Genomic DNA, 19,387 nt, shown 5'->3' on the forward strand with positions numbered 1-19,387 from the left:
TCAAGTACTGATTCACCTGAGCAAAGAACTACAGAACTACTACTACAGAAATCCAGTATTTATCTGAAAGGTGTTCAAGGCCCACCTGAGAATGTTAATTAATAGGACATTCAAGGCCTTATGAGTCTGATGACTTCATTCTGTTGGAGACAAGAGCCTAAGGAGTGGAATAGTGATTAAGCCTCTTTGTGGGAATTTGGTGGTTAATTTTTGTCCCCTTCAGCTGATGGGATATCTTGTATGCTGCCTAGCATGTTTCAGAGGACAGCTGAATAATTAATAATCACTTTATTGTTTAACATATTTCTTCAGTAAATGACAGATTGCATATTGAATTCAGATGGATAACTGAGCAAAATTTTCCTCCCTCTGTATCTTTCTTCTAAAAAATATTTCTATCTTGTTTTGCTATGGAAGTACATAAATAAATGCTGGGCAGTTTGATTTCACAGACTGCTGCCAAAACCCTAAGAAAGATTCCTGAGATCTAACGTTATAAACTTACTTACACACTGAAAAGATGTTACACTTTACTTCTCATCATGAAAGAAATCTTTGTGCTTGAGAGGAATGAAAAAAACAGCTATAAGGATGCAGATTTCTGCAAAAAACTGATATAGAAAAACAAAGAGACAATTTTTTTCTTAATCCATAAAAGTGTAAACACTGGTACTGAATAAAATTTTGCAGAAGGCAGTCAGAGTGCAGAAGTGATGAATTTTTTGCTTTCAAAGATGTTGTGCACCAAGAAGATGAGGGAAATCAGACTTTACACTGGCAACCTACTAATGGGACATGTACAAAGACAGTTCAAAACCAGCAGCATAATTCTGCTATCTGCCAGAGATCTGAGTAAATACAGATTACTGTGTACAGCTGAATCTCAAGCACTTTATCCACTATACAGTGAGTGCCTCCTGTGTATTATACCCACACATATACACATGCCATTCTAAAACAGGATGAGGTTTTTTTTCTTTTTTTAATAGATGAGTACATCAGAAACTGCATGCTAGTAATATTTGGCATGAATTTATGAATTTATACATTTTATACATGTGAATCTTTACAAGCTGTAACATCAAACTCTTGTTTTTAATCAAAAACCATCACATAACCATTATATATTGGGCAGGGGTAGTGCTTTAAGGATTAAGAGTGATTAATCCCAGAAATCCCATGAAAAAGGTCTTTCAGATGAAATTGCATGATGCTTTCTATACAGCTTACTAGGTTTTAAATAGTAACATTACTGTTTCCCTGAAAAGTATACTTTATCCTAAAAGATTCCTGTGCAGAACACCAAGCAAAGTTATTCTAAAGAGCACATCTGCAGTTACCAGAGCTCCTGGATTACTTTAGCAAAGTGTCCTTTAAAGTATCCTTTAAAGAGTAAAGGAACTTGTTTCTACTCTGTTTCCAACTCTTTCCTTCAGCTCTGTTGTCAGGTGAGAAAAAACTCAAAACTACCATTTAATTTCCAAAATGTAGGTTGTTATTAACTTCATAGCATTTAGAACATTTAAGTACAGTGATTTATTTCCTATATTAACAGAGCAAGCACCTCACCTTTGGATCTCGGAGAAAAAGTGCTCTTAGGATAAGGGAGTGAACATCTCCAATAGGTGGATAATGCATCAGAAGTCCCAAACAGGTCTGATAATTACTTGAAATCACTAGAATTAAAATTAAAATAAGAGAGAGAGAGAGAGAGAGAGAGAGAGAGAGAGAGAGAGAGAAAATATTACTGTCTTACATTAATATTCCAAAACAGTACTTTTTCCAGTAAATTCATTACAGTTCAGATTTGGCTGTCTTTTCCCACATGGTGTCTCAGAACTCAAGAGCAGTGCTCAGAGTAAAAGGAGATAGGCATAATCAAGCCTTGTGACTACATTTGGTTTAATATAATTGAGTTCTAAAATACGACTATGTTGTTGACACTTATGTTAGCTCCAGGTTCAGATGCCTCCATTCAGACCTCTGTAGCTGTGCCCCCAAAGCCTGCCCCAGTCAGTGCAGCTCAGGGCAACACCACCAGCAGAGCTTGAAGAGCTAGTGCTGCAAAATGGACATGGACTTCTCAGATGCTCCTCCACAGACATCTAAGTTTAAATGTGATAATTTGCATTTATGGCTTTATAATTTTGCCCCACTGATTAATTTTGCAGAAATATCTTTTATGTTGTTCTTAAATACATATTTACATATATATAACCACACACACAAAGATACCTATGCATACACACAATTATTCAATTACTCCTTGTTATCTTTTAAATCAGAAACTTCACAAAATATTCAGGAAAAAGGGAAAATACTAGATTTTAATTTCATAATACTAAAAAAAAATAGTACACCATTAACTTGCTTAGATTTTTTTCACTTATTCAGAAAATTTTCAGCATACTTTGCTAAACTTTACAATTTTTTTCTAATCTGTTTGATTTTATCTGAATCTATGTAAGCATACTCTGTGGCTTTTTGCTTGTTGTTGTCATCTTCTGGTTTGTTTTTTTTTTCCTTTCCTTCCCAAATCAATCTAATTATGAGTGCAATTATTAAAGACATCTTTTCAAGCAGGTCTATGTAAACTACTTCATTTCTTTTGCACCATCTAAATCCAGGCAATCCATCTGCCACAGCTGTCAAAGCAATGCCTGTTAATGATGCAACATAAAGACAGCCTCCAACAATAGCAATTGTAAATACATTTCTAAGAAACTTTACTATTCTGAGAACTTCAGCTATAGTAAGAAGTACCTTTAATTAGTCGGGATATTGCAAATACAAGATTATTTTGAATCAATAAAAAGCAAAATACAGGGCAGTTTTGTGGACAGAGAAATTTAAATGGTTTATTGTTTTTCTTTCATGTGAATAAGCCTCATATCCTCCTGCACCTTACCTCCCTCAACAAGAGGATTATGGGGAAAAGATGCAGGACTGGGCAAAATGAATAATTATAATCTGTGTAAGGAACCACTTTATCATCTTCATTTCCGTTGCTGATCCGACAGCTTGTAATTTCATACATCTGCTTTCATTTGTAAAGCACTCACTTATCCTACTCATTCTTTATCTGTTCTGCCTGTTCTTTTTCCTACCCTTTGTTTTTCTTGTTCATATTCAGGTACCTGCTTTTTCCTCTTGAAGTGACAAAGCTGGCATAATGAACACAATACAATGGTCTCCGTCAGAGTTCTTTCAGAGTGTAACACGAGCACCACACAGAACCCAATACCCAGTCAAACTCTCCTATGTTAATCAAATTTCAGATACTGAACTGTGCTTGTGATCATGATGCCTTTTTACCAAAGCAAATAAAAACAGTGCATATTGATATTAAACAGTTTTATAAATGATAGAAATTGAAGAAATAAGTATGTGTTCTATTCTGCAATGTAAAGCTGATTAAAAATATATTTTCTTTATTTTTCCTGGAAGAGTTCTTTGCTGTCTCACAGATACAGAGAGCACTAAATATTAAAAAAAAAAAAAGATTTATTTTAATGGTGCAGACTTGACCCTGACAAAAAAACCCTTATCATTCAGAAAGTTAAAGAAAATCCAGCACTTTAAAGGGAAGACCTGCTAACTTTTATATATGGGTTTTTTTACCTTCAGGGTTCCCCCCACATATTTAAACTGAAAGAGGGTAAATTTGAATTGGACATAAGGAAGAAATTCACTGTGGGGGTGGTGAGTCACTGGCTCAGGTTGCCCATAGATGTTGTGGATGCCCCTGGAAGTGTTCCAGGTCAGGTTGGATGGGGCTTTGAGCAATCTGGTCTGGTGGAATATGTATCTGCCCATGCCAGGGGATTGGTCTAGATGATCCTTGAAGGCCCCTTCCAACCCAAACCATTCTATGATTGTCTCTTCAGGAAAAAATGTGTAATATTATACAACAGAGGGCCAGTTTTCTTAAAAATTATAGATAAACAGCAGTAAACCAAAACTGAATATGCCTATTGGTGTTAAATGGATTTCTGAGAATCTTCTACAGGATGAAGTTTCTGGAAGGAGATTCTGTGAAATACAAATATCCAGTCTCAGCAGTAGCTGGTGTGTTCAGCTGCCTTGTAAAAAGCTTGGTGGTTCTTCAACTGTGCTTTTCCTTCTCTCATTGGCTTAGTGGGAGTCACATCTGGATCCAGCTTCTACTGTGAACCACAAGTTCTCACTTCCCCAAAGAAAAATGCTACTGACATTTCTAGGGAAGGGAGGAGAGAAACTTTTCTCCACAGAGAAAACAATCTTACTGTTCTTTTATTAATATTGCAATTCAGTGCCCAGAGGAACATCAAATTGCCTTCTCCCTTCTGCTGTAGAAGAGACTGAATTTTCTCTGTTGGCCCAATGACCACCCCTGGATACAAGCAGCAGTAATGTGGTGCAAAACCTGAAAATTCAGAGAACTGTCCTCAACAATGTCCAAATTTTCTGATACATTTAATTTCTTAGAAGTTTATTATTTGATGGCACTGATCCTGTATCCAGATTACTTCATAACCCTGGAAGGGTGGGATTACTCCTCCGTTCTGCTTTACACATGGCCAGGTTCTCCTTAATAGCTCCTAAATTGAGTTAAACATAGACAAATGAACATCTTGCACTATAACAAAAATAATTAATCTGTTCCTCTAAGAAGAAGCTATGGTCCTTTATTTCTCTCAAAATATTCACAGTGCTTTTAGAGATGAACAACTAAGTTCTAACAATGGCCATACCACTACTCCAGTGGAAACAAGATAAAAATACACTTCCTCTAATACTGATCAGTCAAAATTAGCTCCTGGTTCAATAATGGCATTAATTTACTATACAAAATATAGACAGGTCTTCCAGGTTTGTTCATGCTTGTCTTCCTTGAAAGGAAGTAGTTAAAATACATCTATTTTTGCATCATCACATCCTTCCCTCCATTCTGATTTCATCAACAACCTCATGTATATTCACACTGGTGAAACAGAAGCAAATATTCATACTTCTGATTTGACAGATTAAAAAAACCCCAAAAAATCCAAAACATTTTTGCAAGAATTCAAGAATTTTTCCAAAGAAACACAGGAAATAATTTATTAAAACTTACAGCTACACTGGTACACAACCCTAAGCTTGGCATGTGAGGATTATCACTCCACAGACAAAGATCTGCTTGGATACAGATGTAAAACTGAACAGAGCAGTTTACAGAATGGCTGTGCACATGATTATGTGTCTGTAATCTCTAAAATATATAAGCAGTAATCTGATAATCTAAAGGTTCCCTTCTCCTTGCATAATATATTGTTTGAGCAACAGAGGATTTAAAAACTAAAATAAAAATGAGAAATATAGCAGAAATAAGTTTCTTAAAATCGTGTCCTTGAGAACATCATAATAGAGCACAGAAAAAAATTCATCAATTCTCAAAGCAGCAACTTTCACCCATCCCCAAATGTGTTGTTTTAAAAGAATCAGCACAATTTCTAAACTTTCAAATGCTTTGAGTACTGTATTATTATAATTGCTTATATTTGACATTTTCATAACATAATATCGCAGGAGCTTTTTTATTGTTCTTATTGTTTCAAAGTTTCTAAACTAAAAATTTCCCGACGGTTTATTTAAATTAAAGATGATTATCACCATTGGATGTTTTGAGCTTATGTTTCCCTTCACCAAATAAAGAGAAGCTTTTATAAACTTACTTTATTTGAAAATGTTTTTAAAATTACTACAACTTTGAACTCTGTTCAAAGCTCAAATATTATCAGCAATAAAAATCATGAGGAAAACCAGAAAACTTTGTGTTACAGATATATAACAAAAGGGTTTTTATGTAATCAAGAACTGTGGAAATTGTTATGGCTTGAGCTTGACTTTGGAAAAATAGATTCAACTTTACAGTATTTATGAATTACTTTGCTTCCCCATTCTATTATGCTTAGAGTAACTAACTAGGTCCAGCGGTAGAACAACAAGTTACTTCTTACAGAAACAGTCAAAATATGAAGTATTAGCTTTCCTGATAAGATGACTTTCCCTCTCATTTGGGTAAATGTAGCACACTACAAAGCTATTTACTACTCTATTTACTAAGCCTGGGAGGTTCAGGGAAAAGAAGGACACTGATTACATACAAAAGCCTGGAACACATTTTTAGCTCACATTTTAGTTAACTGATACTGATACTTGTACCCCAGCAGCATAAATCAAGAGAAAACAAAGGCAGAACAACTTTCTCTCCCCAAGAAGAGAGAGGCTTCTTAGAAGCACAGTTCTAATGTGCTGTTTTTTCCAAAGGTAAGCAATGACACGAAATAAAATATTGATGCTAAGAAACTTTCTTACATGCCTCTTCAGAACATATCTCTACCAAAAATTTTAAATTACTTCAGTTTACTGAATATAAACAAGCAAGATTTAGACTGCAAAATATAATGACTTGTAATCAGATCATCCTGAAACATCAGCATTAATTTTGAAACCTCTGACCAGAATTAAACGTCCATTTTTTTGAGAGGAATGAAAGGTAGCTCTATATTCTGCATGTTTATTAAAAAGTAATTAAAAAACACATGAAGGCAGGCAGTGGAACAACATGTACGTGTAAAGTGCCACATTATATTTTCAAGACTGGGCCCTAAAATAGGAACCACAGATGTTGAAAACTTCCTATGTCCTAGAATACAAAATTATGTCAAATATGTGACCTTGTTATAACCTAAAGCTTACAGATGGTATATACTTAACTCTGAATAACTTGGTATAGAATTCATATACTTAATGACAGCCATACATCTTGCTGTGAAACACATACATTGTTGCATCAGTTGCATACAGAATTTTTTGCAGAATCTGATAGGACAGAAATAAATGCCTCAATTATCATTATGTCTCTTTCTCCTCCCATTTACAATTATATAAGCTAACAAAATTTTCTCGGTTGCTTCTTTGTCCCAACTTAATATTATTGGTCATTACTAAATTATAAGAATTCACCTGTCCACAAATTTCAGGTGTACTGAACCGAAATAAAATAAATCATAATATTTTTAAGATGTCCCTCTTGCACAGAATAAACATACTCAGTAATTTCTACTCATCTTTGTTTTTTATTCATGATATCTCTTCCAAAATTGTGAGCCATTGTCTTGTGCTTTTTCTTTTTCTCACAGGGGACCAGCATAAAAATATTTCAAGTGTCACAGGGAAGCTTTACTCAATTCATGAGCTTCGTCAGAAGGTGGAGCTCTATACTTGCCTGTATCACTTAGAGCACATAAAATCCGCAACTCCATGTAAAAACACAGAACTACTCACAAAACAAACCTGCATTTAACTCCAAGATACAATTTGTTTCGTAAATACAGCAGGCCACGTCTGATAATAAATAGCTTCTCTCCTAGTATTTGGAATGATTTTCAATATGTTAAAAAAGTCACAATGGAATTTATCCTTTTTAAGGTCTCTTTTTCTTTCAAATAGGTTTGCATTCTTTAAAAAAAAAAGATTGTAAGATAGCTGATACTTACAGGCATCTCTGATATACAACAACATGGCTACAAAAATGTAGTCAACTAAATTCAGGGTGATACTGTCAGCAAATAGAGCATCCCAGACAACCAGAAGATCCTGAAGAGGGAATTCACGTCCAAACAGGAGCCTTACCCATCGCCTGAAAAAAAGGGAAAAAGTTATGATTTGTATTTCTCCATTTTACCAAGTATGGTAAAGTCAGGACATATATCCCAGGATCAGCTACAGTCCTAAACATTTTATCAGAAAATTGTGCAAAGTGTCAAGATCTGTGATAATTGTATTTGTGGAAATGTTACTGCATCTACATCAAAGAAATTGTACATTAGAAACTGAAGAAGATTCACTGACTAATATTATTATGTGGGTGACCCTCAAAGGACAAAATACATCAATCCCATACACCACATTTTTGAGCATTTAATGTGATAGTGACCTAAGATGAATAGGAGAAAGTGTTATGCAAGAACGTCCTGGAACAGCAAAACCAGGAGGGTGAAGCCAGTGGTTTATGAGATGCCCTGAAAAGCCCAGTCAAGTGAAAACCAGTTCAGAAGCAGATGCCAAAGAGCAACTAAAATGGACCAGGTCACAGTTACTGTGAAGGGGCTTTCTCCCTGTTCTGGATGACAGTGTTTGTGACTCATATAAAATATGCTATGGATGCTATTTTCATTAAATCTAATTGAAATCTTTACCAGATTTAGTGATAATCTTCATGTAGAGTATACTGTTAATTCCTATTCATCTCTGGGCTGTTTTTATACCTAGCAAAATGTGAAAATTCGTTATATTAAATGCAATATTTGCTTGAGGCTGGAAGCTTGAGATGCAGAAGAAGAAAACTGTTTCTCTTGATTTCTCATTTCTAGTTCTGACTCTTACGCTGACTTACTTGCTGACCTCAGGAAAGGCACTTCTCTTCCCTATTCCAGAATAGAGCCACTAGCTTTGTATCTTTTTAGGTAGGATTATCTAAGGTCACATTTGAATGAGCTAAAGAATAGTTAGTAACATTAATCCTGAAATAGTTATTACGAAATGGACTTAAAAATAATGAATTACATTTTTAGCTGGGATATGCAAATAGCTACGCATGTGGAATCTGTTTATTCAGTGGCAAGAAAAGATTGATTGCAAATTTCTGCTAAGCAAATTAAGTCATTCTTTAAAACTCACAAAAATTTCTAAAAAGGCAACTAGAAATTTCTTGTTCAGGATTAGTTTCACTTGTAAGAATTCATGTTTAACCACTTTTGTTCCAGAAATCATTGGTTTAAGGCATCCAGGATTTTGCTATTGGCTTTTTTTTTCTGATTCCAGTATAAAGAAAATACTGGACAAATTAATTCCAGCATGCCAGTCTAGCACAAGCTTTGAAGATAGTAGTGATCTGCAAAAAAAGACAGTCTCTTATAAAAGAAATTCAAAGGGACTGTTGTGAGTGAAGGCTGTGTTCACAAAACTTTTATTCCCCATGCCACTGGAACCATATGTACAATCCACAAAAATATCCACGTACAGATTTAGAGATCACTACATAGAATCTTTTCCTTGCAAGATATGTTCCCTTTTAAAAGTGAAAATACATGATTTTGAAAGACACATAATTTCACTCTCATATCAAACATTTATGTTCTATGGTAACTTTTTATGTTAGTACAGTAATTACAGAAGTCCCAATATTAGCTACAACAAAACAAAAACTCTGTATTTCCCTCTCTGATCAAGCCCCTTTCCTATGAGGACTTATTTTGAGACCTCAGAAAAAGAAATCAGAACTGTAACACAAAAGCAAGGCTTAGCTGGTGCATTTAATACCATGTCTATTCTACCTAAAGGGTTTTGCCATAGTAGCTCACTACCCTGCAGTGCCCAGCCTGAGGAGACTATCACCCTATGGTGACACAAACATTACTCAGACTTTGCATGAAGCCCATTACCTGCAGTAGGAACTCCTCCCACCTGTAAAACCACAACTTTCCAGTTACACAAACTGTTAGGCAAGGAATCTCAGCAAAGCTTGAAGCATTTGAGCTGACTTTGCTTGCAACTACCCAAGTCTCATTCAAAAGCCTTGCTAAGAGTCTAATACACTTCAAGAGAAAAAAATACACCATGGTGTAATGGGATTTGTTATTAGTCCTTTATTAGAAATCTCTTTTGCTTCTTTACTACTTCATTATGCAGTGTTAATCGTTTGTAGATGCAGGTTTATTCTGCTCGAGCAGAAGTCATTCCTTTTTTTTCTCCCGCTTTTATATTTTCTCCTGGGAAAATTAAATCTCATTCCCCAGAGGTATCACGTTTCACAGATGTAGACTGCTGAAGAACAACTGGACTTCCTTTTGCAACCATAATATTGCTGTTAATTATTTGAACCTTCCTGTCTTAAAAAGAGTAAGCAATTCATACTGTTGTAAATGCATATATACTAAATGCTCTCTTATGTTTTTCAACAATGTTTAGCTCACAGCATCTATAAACTGAGGGCCCTATTGCCTATGAACCATGCTGCCATATGGCAGGACTTCACTCAGCTTTTATATTCATAAAAAAAATCTTAATTCCTTAACTAAGTGTCCACACTGAAAAGCTGTCTTTCAAACTAACACATTTTTATTGCTTTTATAAGTATTTGCAGAGAATTTAAGACACCCTTAATAATTGCATTGCACATGATAAACCTTTTCTTTTTGTTTCCTCCCCCCCTTTTTTTGTTGAGATGGCTGTCTGTGTTTTAATTATTGTTCTGTCCTGTTAATCTTGCCTTACATCTGTTACACCTGCAGACTGTGAAACTCACAATAGTATACCTTTTATCACATGTGGTAATACAATAATTCATATTTTACCAGGCACACTTAGCAATTAAAGTCTACAAAAAAACCCCAGATTCTTTAAAGCCATAATACACCAAGGTACTGCTACCTACAGTGTAGAATATATAACTGTATGTTCCATTTATGATTCCTATATAATTAAACCAATATTCTCAAGAGATCAGTAATTACTGGCCATAGATAATGATTCATTAATGACCTTAAAAAATAGGGAAAGCAGGAGAAAACTCTGTGCTAGTAAAGCCATTAAAGAAGGCAGTGATCCAGCTTTACAAGTTTTAACTAACACCAAAACCATTTTGACAAGAGATTTACAGGACAATCCCCCAGCCATCAAAATTTAAACTTCTATTACATGTTCCATATATTTAGTTGCTTATTTTCTCAGTCTTCTTGTGAGGAAGAGAATTCTTTCTAAGAAAATTAAATAAGCCCAAGAAACAGCTACAAATGAGGCAAAACAAACAGTTTAGGAATGTTTATGAGGCCAAAACAACACAAAGAAATCAGAAAGAATAACAAAAATTGTAACAACAGGAAACAGGAAAGCATCACTCTGAAGCAAAATGCCTTGATCTAGGACTCACAAGTTGACAACAAGATGCCTAAAAAAGACTATTGTTAGGAGTGTATTTTCAGTCATTTATACATTTGCTGAACTCAATGTTCAGTACAATTTCCACTCCAAGCATCTGCTCAAGGCTTGACTTTTTTTTTTTTATTCATTGATACTATTCATTAGAATAAGGCTAAAAAAATTCTGCTCGTGCTTAACTTAGTTTTTTCTTCAAGCATTTCACTAAGGTCTAGAATCGAAACAACAAGGTCTCGGGAATCTTCCTTTTTACTGTGCATACAAAAAAAAAGAGAAGCCCAAATCTGGTAATTACTTGTTTGACCTAAACACAGCAGAGTGAAGATTTCCACAGAGCATGTTCTGTTTCTTTCTAACTCTTGCCACCAGCCCAGGAATGCATCTGCCAGCCTGTGCTTCATCCCAGCTACACATTCTACATTCCCTGCATGGGAAATGGTAGAAGTGTGTATCATCCCCTGCCATGGCTACTGTCATTTGGGGGATGTGGTGGCAGAGGGTGCTGCTGCTCTGGTTTCCAGTGTTTGCAAGACTAGTCAAGGTCTTCCAGAGAAAGGAGCGTCAGTAGGATTTTGCAGGATGTAATTTCATTTTCAGTGCAAGTTTTGTTGCCTTTTTTTTGTTTTTAATAAGAAAATTATTTAAATGGACTTTAAGTATCGAAAAGAACACCATCTTATCAAAACTAAGCACTCGGAAGCTGAGAAATGCCAAAATTAACATCAGTTGTTTACTAACTGAGAAAATGATATGTAAGCTCTGTCTCTTTAAACTCTGTCATGAATTATGTTCAAGAAAACATTTGTAGCCAGTGCAATTTACTATGTAAAGTCATGGTCAATAATTTAGGAGAAAGGGTAGACAGACTTGAGCTGTGATCTGCCTGTTCAAAAATAAGATATGGAAAAAGGATGAGGAGCGACATTTGTACAACACTTGCAAAAGAACTTCAAATTATACAGAAAATGAAGACTTCAGTAGTTCAATGCCACCAGAAAGCACTACTCTGGGCAGACTTGGTGCCTGCACTAGGATTTCAGGCTGTGTTTGTAACCTATGGACACGAGTGGGCTGCAGATGAGGCAGGCTGGGTACCTCCTGCAGAGGCACGCAGGGGTAACCTGGGGGGTACTGCTCCTACAGCAGCGCTCATCAACACGTGCATGGATGAGAAGGAAATACACAGCAAAAGCACCCTCAAAAAAAGACATCTGATTCCAGAAACTCTCACAGATTTGATAGTTGCAGGAGGCAGAGGGGAGACAGGTAAGTTCAATCAGAGGATGTTTATGGCAGTTCACTTTCTTTTAGGGACATGAAGGAGACCCATCAAGACAAGCCTTAGCAGCATTCCAGCTTCGACCTGTTACACAGCCCATTTCTCCAGTGCTCCATCCCTTACTTAATAAATCTCATTTTTATTAAAACCACCATGGCTGTATTTGTTCCAAATGTCCTAAAGAGATGAATAAAACCTTCAAATCACACAAGACAGAGAAGGAAACATGCCTGAAGTATAATCACAACTTGTTCTTTCAGCTACTCTTCTACAAGGCTTTTGTGGAAGGGCAGTACTGCTTATGGTGCAGCGGGAACTCTTAATGATCACAGATGAGAAGAAAGGCAAAACAGCTAAGTGTCACAATTAACAAAATGGCATTTCTAAGATAAACAAAACCTTATTAAAATCCAATATTTTGTCAGAACAGAAAGAAGCCTGTGAAATCCCTACAAAGCCAAAAAAATGGTATAAGAAGTTATGTGGGAAGCTCAGCAGACTTTCAGGGATTTACAGAGACTTCTAATGTGTTCGATTTAAACACTGAGAATTTTACACACGGCATACCCTCATATGCACACTACCCATAAATGATGTACAGTGTGATATTGTTACAGCATATGCTCCATTTTTTGCCTTAATCTACTTAACTTGTGAAGGGAATGAAAACAGACATCTTGCTAGAAGATGTGTTTACTTCAACCATAAATTCAAATGTTAATTCTGGATTTATTAGATAAAATTATGTGGCCTTTGTCATTTGAGAAGGCAGACAAGATGATCAGATTTTCCTTAGGCTGTAAAACATTTAAATATTATAGATTTCTACCACATTGTCTCCAGCAGTGTATGCTGATTGTAAAAAAGTGTGTGTGATAAGGAGGGAGAAAGTATGTGCCAGCATCTAGCACATCATTCAGCTTCTCCTTAGACTTAGAGATAATAGTGAGTATATAAAATGTGTGTCTGCCTTATCTGTTTAAGTAAGTTCAGACTTGTATATGGAGTACTATTCTACTACAGAATGACATACATGCTTTAATATGCCCGTGATCTGGCTGGGGTTGTCCTGTCCTGGACTCCCATCAAGGCTGTTCACTTCACCCAGCTTCTCCTGTACTGGCTGCATGAAGATTTGGTGGATCACTGCACCAAACACAGGAATCATGGCCCTGCTGCTGGGTAGATACACAGTCAGTTATTTGGTTTCCCTTTTTAGTTTCAAATTCTGTTTGGCTTGTGGTCACATCCGTACAGTTTTAAGTTTTACATAGCAATATTAAAAACCCCTCAACTTGAAAAGGTATGATAACCACAAGCTTTCTGTTCCACAGTTTAGAAACCAGGGTCTTAATGCAAAGATAAAAATTAAAGTGTTTGATAACAATTCAAATAAAAAAGAAACTAGACATTTACATTACAGATTATATGTGTTTCAGATCTAACATAAATAAGTTTTCCTGTTAGAAAAAAAGCACTTAAAATTAAAGAATAATGATAATAAAACTCATATATTAATATAAATCTACTTAAATTCATGCTAAGTGATGAACAAGAATATTGTACATAGTTTACTTTGTTGCCTTCCTTCCACTTGGGAAAAAGGTTTTGATATGCTCTGTTGATAATTCCTACTACTGTACATATCCAGAAATTTTTAATATTAATTACCTTATCAAACATGGACTAGCATATCTCTTTAAAAGAAATAATTTGATTTTTTTTTTAACTAAAAAGTGACATAAGCATCTAGCTCTCATGTGGATAATTTCCTTTCCCATTTGATTTCTTTCAGATTGCTGGCAAAGATTACTCAGTTTTGCATTTAAGAAAAATTCTTTTTGTTTCGGGAAAACTCTGTGTATTTCCTTATTAATGAAGGTTTTTCTTTCCAAAAAACGAATTCCTAATAATTAGCTTTCCTTCTTACTGCGGTTTACCTTTCTCTGCAGAAGCACTTACTGCAGTTTTAAGCCAGACCAATTCAAATATACTCACTTGCAGAAAATGCACTTAAGGAAAAAAACCAAACAAATGTCACTCCTATCCTCAAAAAGGTTAAGAATGACCCAAGGAACTACAGGCCTGCCAGCCTCACCTTGATCTCTAGAAAGACGATGAAGCAGCTAATTCTGGGAATTCTTTTCCAGGCACATGAAACACAAAAATATCATAAGGAGTGGTCAGTAACTGGCTTTCCTTTAACACTAAATTCCAAAAACAGAGCCAGGAACTTGAATCTATTTAGAAGAGAAAACAGAAAGAAATTTCCTAAGTTTTCAGCAGGGCAGATGGGAGAAACTGGACCTTTAGGTGCAAACTTACACTGTGGATGTAACTCTAAGTGATCAGAGACTTGCACTGAATGTAGCATTCAATTTAAGAAATTCCCTGCAATGGCAGAAAAGTACACTGTTCAGTTTCTCTTTCATTCCTCCTAACCATTACAAGTTAAAACACTTCAATTTTAGTATTTCAGATAAATAACACTTTATAAAGGCTTAGTAATTAACAGCTATTCAAGCACTGCATTGCCATGCCAGCCTCTGTTAGCAGCAAATACCACAGTTACTGGACTGTAACATTTCACTGACCATTCCTTAGCGTGAAGGGTGGATAACAATGTTATACTCCAGAAGTTACCTACAGGAAGAATGATCACAATGAAATAGATAACACACTTTCAGCCATAGCTGATGTTTTAAAGCACAGAAATTCTGGGCATGTGTTATTATTTTTTAAAAAGGTGGGTCAAATTGACAACAAACATCCCAGATCAAAGCCAAGGCACATGTTTTTTCACTTTGGCCAAAATGCAGATGTTATAAGATGAAGGATTTAGCTGTTACATCATGACTTATTTAGCAGTTATCTGGGTGAAACTGTGCTTTCATTCAAAGGAAAAGACTGAAAAATATTGCTGTGTTTCTGTGAAACAGCTAAATTGAAACAGCTCAGGCAATGTTCAGACTTAAAGAGCAAGGATCAGCCTGATAAAATTATGGTGACAAACCTGAATGAAGAGATGGGAGTGCTACACTATACTGTAAAAACCTTGTTTAAAGTCAATGATAAACACCCCTTAAGTGAACAGAGTATGGGACTTCATCTCATCTTCATCTTCACACTCTGTAAACCCCAAATATAATGACCAATATCTGCAATTTTAAAAGAAAGATACAGGAACCTGAAGGTGTGCCTACTGAATTCTTAATGTTCTTTTCCTCTGTGCAATTAAAACCTACAGTCCTAAATACTGATGATGCATGTGCATTTTGTGTTGAAAATTGCTGCAGAGTAGCAAAAACATTTTCTTTTTTTTTGACAAAAATAATTACAGGTGAATGATTTTAAACACTGTTTGCTGCAATAAACCTATTGAAACAAAAGAGGCACTTCTAAATTAGTGAAGCTCCTACTGATATCAGCTATTAGCAATTAGGAACTCCACCCCCCCAACTTTTCCATCTTTAAACAGCAATGATTAAATTTGGTTTTAAAGTGGAGAAATTATATTAGAAAAACAACTCTCCGTGTTGCAATTAAAGCACAGTTCTTAAGATGATAAAATAAATTTGCTAATAGCTTTATCCATTGATTCAAGATGTATGCAGTAGGTTTAAAAGATATGATCCTTTTGTAGAATTTCTCTTTAAAAGAGGAGTCTATATTTCATGGTTCCATGTTGTCAAATATTCTATAGTGTTTGTACATTTTTCTCTAGAAGACTTAATCAAAAAGATGTGCATTTTGAAACAAAAGGAAGAGAGATAATTTTGTTAATAGCTCAAAAGTAAACAAATAAGCACTGATAAAATATTATAAAGTTTATAATCTATCTTTGAGACCTCTCTATTATAATTGAATAAAATGCCTTTTCTGTCCATAAAAAAACTGAAATCTACAATTGAATAATCTTTCTGTTACCCTGTAGTGACATGTGTTAACAAATGAGCTACTTTTTCTGGTATGCCAAGTAAAACATCTTAAAAATTTCAGGAGACCTAACTTCTTTTAAATTCTTCAGAAGCTATCTGCCTGTGTCCAGGAATGGAACTGTAACACTTTGTATTCAAACCAACAAGACAACATGTCTGTTGTGATTATACAACCAGTTTACCAATCCCTGTTAGTCTTTTTTTCCTCTCTAATCCTGCTTCTCCATCACAGGTGTTTTTTGGTGTAACTGAAAATTCAGCTGATAAAAAGGACATTTTTAGGTTTCCCTGGGTGCCCTCTTTTTAATAATTGGTCCGTAGTAGGTCAAATTGACTCTTTTCTTTTTATAGGAACCTGCTATCAGATAAGACCAAGCTGCATAGGACCAATGAAGCTTTTAAATGCCCCCACAACTGCTTGTAATATCAGTTTATTAATTTTTGGGTGTTTTTTTTGGTGTTTTTATCACAAGCAACTTATTGAGAGACCAAATATTAGTAGAATTATATGAGATAGACCTTTTTATGTATTGTTAGTTTGATTTTTACAAAGTTTATTTTGTCATTTTACTGCAAAAAAAAAAAGGTCTGGGAAAAGCTTCTAATATTTTTCTTATGGATGCAGAATTTTGTCTCAATCAAATGGGAATCAGTGAATTAAACCAAATTTAGCCTGGGAGCTAGTACACAGATTTATGAGTGAATCATACAAATTAAGGAACATGTATTAACCTTCCCACTTCTGCCTCAGAAGACTTTAGATTCATGAGAATCGGGCTACCTTTTTCAGAGTTATTAACCAGTCAACTAAATAATCTTAATGAAAGAAAATTTCACATGGGGAGTTGAGTTCCCCATCCTAGACCAGAAGGAAGGACAGCCATGGACTGTAAACAAGACATGGACAAAATACCAGCTCCCATGAAACTCTAACCATTTATGGAACCTAAATATTACATTGTGAATTGCCACTTTTATTCTACAGAATATGGGCTTGGTGGAAGGATGTGTTTGCATGAAATTTTGCATGAGACCTCTTTACTCACAGATAGCCTAGTTGAAGGTATGAGTATTCACTCCAATGTTTTGTGTTCATAATAGCATTAATATTAAGACAGATGATTTTAGCACCCTGATGTGGTAATCACATACCCTGTGAACAGAGAGAGACATAGCTCTCCCAGGATTTTCCTGGGAAGCCATGAGAAAGCTCAGAGGAATAATGAAAACAATTATTATCTCAATCTCTGCACCTGGAAGACAATCTCTATTTGTCAAAGATGTTTACAGGAAGAAGTTGTCCCTTCTTGACCAATAGCTGAGAGAAGACTCCTAAAGGCCAATCAGGTCTTAGGTCCACCATTATTTCTATAAGAACTGTGGATTTCTAATAGTAAGGTGCCTTTTCAAGTCTCCTGATGATGGAGTCTCTGTATCACCTTCGTCTGTCCCCGATACCCCTTTGGTGATACCCTAATCATATCCTATGATTATTCTCCTGATGCCTACTGTTGTATTTTAATGTTCATAATCACACTGTATTTGACAGTGATATGTATTATCCCTCTTCTTTCTCTTCTTTTTTTTCTCCTTCAGTCTGCTATGTGAAAATCACCACCATAGGAGAGGATTTGGAATGAGCAGTAGTAGAAGAGAAATAACAAAGTGTTTGAGCCATGGCGGCGGGGGTGTCAGAGACTGAAATATTGATGGTTAATGGCTCAAGCAATTGCCCATTTGGAAAAGCTACAGGGGATTTGCTGAGGCCAGGTTTGTACCCCTGGACCAAAGGGCAGAGGAGAGGTTTGGGTGTGTGGTGGGAATTCTCTGATCTGCATAAGAGCAGCCCAGGTGCAGGGAGAGTTAGCACCCACCACCAGAGGATGACCACAACAAACTGACCTTTGTTTAGCAACAAGCTGGGTTTGAGCCAGATAAGGGAAAGGCCAGTGAGAAGCAGGTGCTGCTGGGGTGGAGTAATGCTGTCTATCATGCCAGTGTCCTCCCTTCCACAGCTGGGCCAGCTGTAAATCTCCCCTCGCAGGGAAGGTATCAGGACACTCGTGTTCACAGCTGGGCCTGAAGGTGTTCATCCCTTCCTGGGGGGCAGAACTGGCTCAGTTACACTGGATGAGAGGCAGCTGTCACGGCTTAGAGGGTGTCATAACCCATCAAAGACCCCAAAGTGCCCCCAGACTCATTTCTGGGCCTTTCACCACTGCACATGATCCCCAGTGCTGCAACAGACAGTGTAAAACTTCCCAGTCATTCAGTATAATTTCACTCAAATCCACCCCAAGGGATCAATCACCAGGAAACTCAGTTACTCTTGCCTTCAGGGGCGGGTCATAACATGTGGCAAAATTAAGGATGGCAATATATCCAAGCATATGAATTATAAAGTAAACTGGTAACTTTAAGATAATTAAATCATATATCAGATTGCCTCCTTTATCTCATAAAAACACATGAATATATGTCAAACATATCTGAAGTAAAAGGACATGGCCTTTACGAAGTGATAATCTTTCAGTTGGGTTTACAACAGAAGAAAGTGAAATTGTGATACTTTGATATGAAGAAAATAAAAGTCTTGTTATTTGGCAGTCATACTCAGAACTGAACAGGCATCATTAATGAAGATTAATAACTTCAACAATATCTTACTAAACATACCTTTTGCAGAAGCCTTATTTTACTATTTGGAAAATTCCTCCTAATTACACTGAATATGAACATGGGTAAAACTAGATTACCACAGATAAATAAAACCCTTGCCAATAAACTAGTAAGAAAAATGTGTAGAGATACTAGGATACCAAAACAGTATTGCAAAATCTCTTTGTGGATCTCTGCTCCAAAGAAGAAATTTATTTACTTTTTAAAATGAGGAGAGAAGATTTATATCGCCACTGAATTCAATATTACATCTATTGCATGCTCTAAAACTAAATTAAGAAGCTGTTCAGAGGCCATACATGCAGCAGTCCATTTCAATCTATTAGCCTGGCTAAATGCCTTCATACATCCAGTGGAAAGAGTCATCATCATCAATCTGCCAGTTTTAGTGACCAGTCAACTACATGTTGATGCATGCACCGAGGAAACACAAGTGTTTCCTCCCTGCTGTTGTACTCCTGAAAGAATTCAGGGAGGCTGTTCTAATAGGTAGCACACGATGATTTAGATGCCTAGTGTAAATAAC

The 19,387-nt window shown here is 35.9% G+C and overlaps 1 protein-coding gene across 6 annotated transcripts in view; it reads right to left on the reverse strand.

The window, feature by feature from the left end:
• The window catches only part of TBC1D5 (TBC1 domain family member 5), a 318,071-nt gene that overhangs the window by 72,152 nt on the left and 226,532 nt on the right, over nucleotides 1-19,387 (reverse strand). For all 6 annotated transcript variants that reach the window (XM_041411471.1, XM_041411470.1, XM_041411472.1 and 3 more), the window contains 2 exons: nucleotides 7,524-7,666; nucleotides 1,570-1,676 (listed from right to left, as the gene is read on the reverse strand). In XM_041411471.1, coding sequence (XP_041267405.1) covers nucleotides 1,570-1,676; nucleotides 7,524-7,666 — 250 coding nt within the window. The remainder of the gene's footprint in view (nucleotides 1-1,569; nucleotides 1,677-7,523; nucleotides 7,667-19,387) is intronic.

This window comes from Onychostruthus taczanowskii, unplaced genomic scaffold (genome assembly GCF_017590055.1).
Source record: "Onychostruthus taczanowskii isolate IOZ18803 unplaced genomic scaffold, ASM1759005v1 scaffold36, whole genome shotgun sequence".
NCBI classification, from domain to species: domain Eukaryota; kingdom Metazoa; phylum Chordata; class Aves; order Passeriformes; family Passeridae; genus Onychostruthus; species Onychostruthus taczanowskii.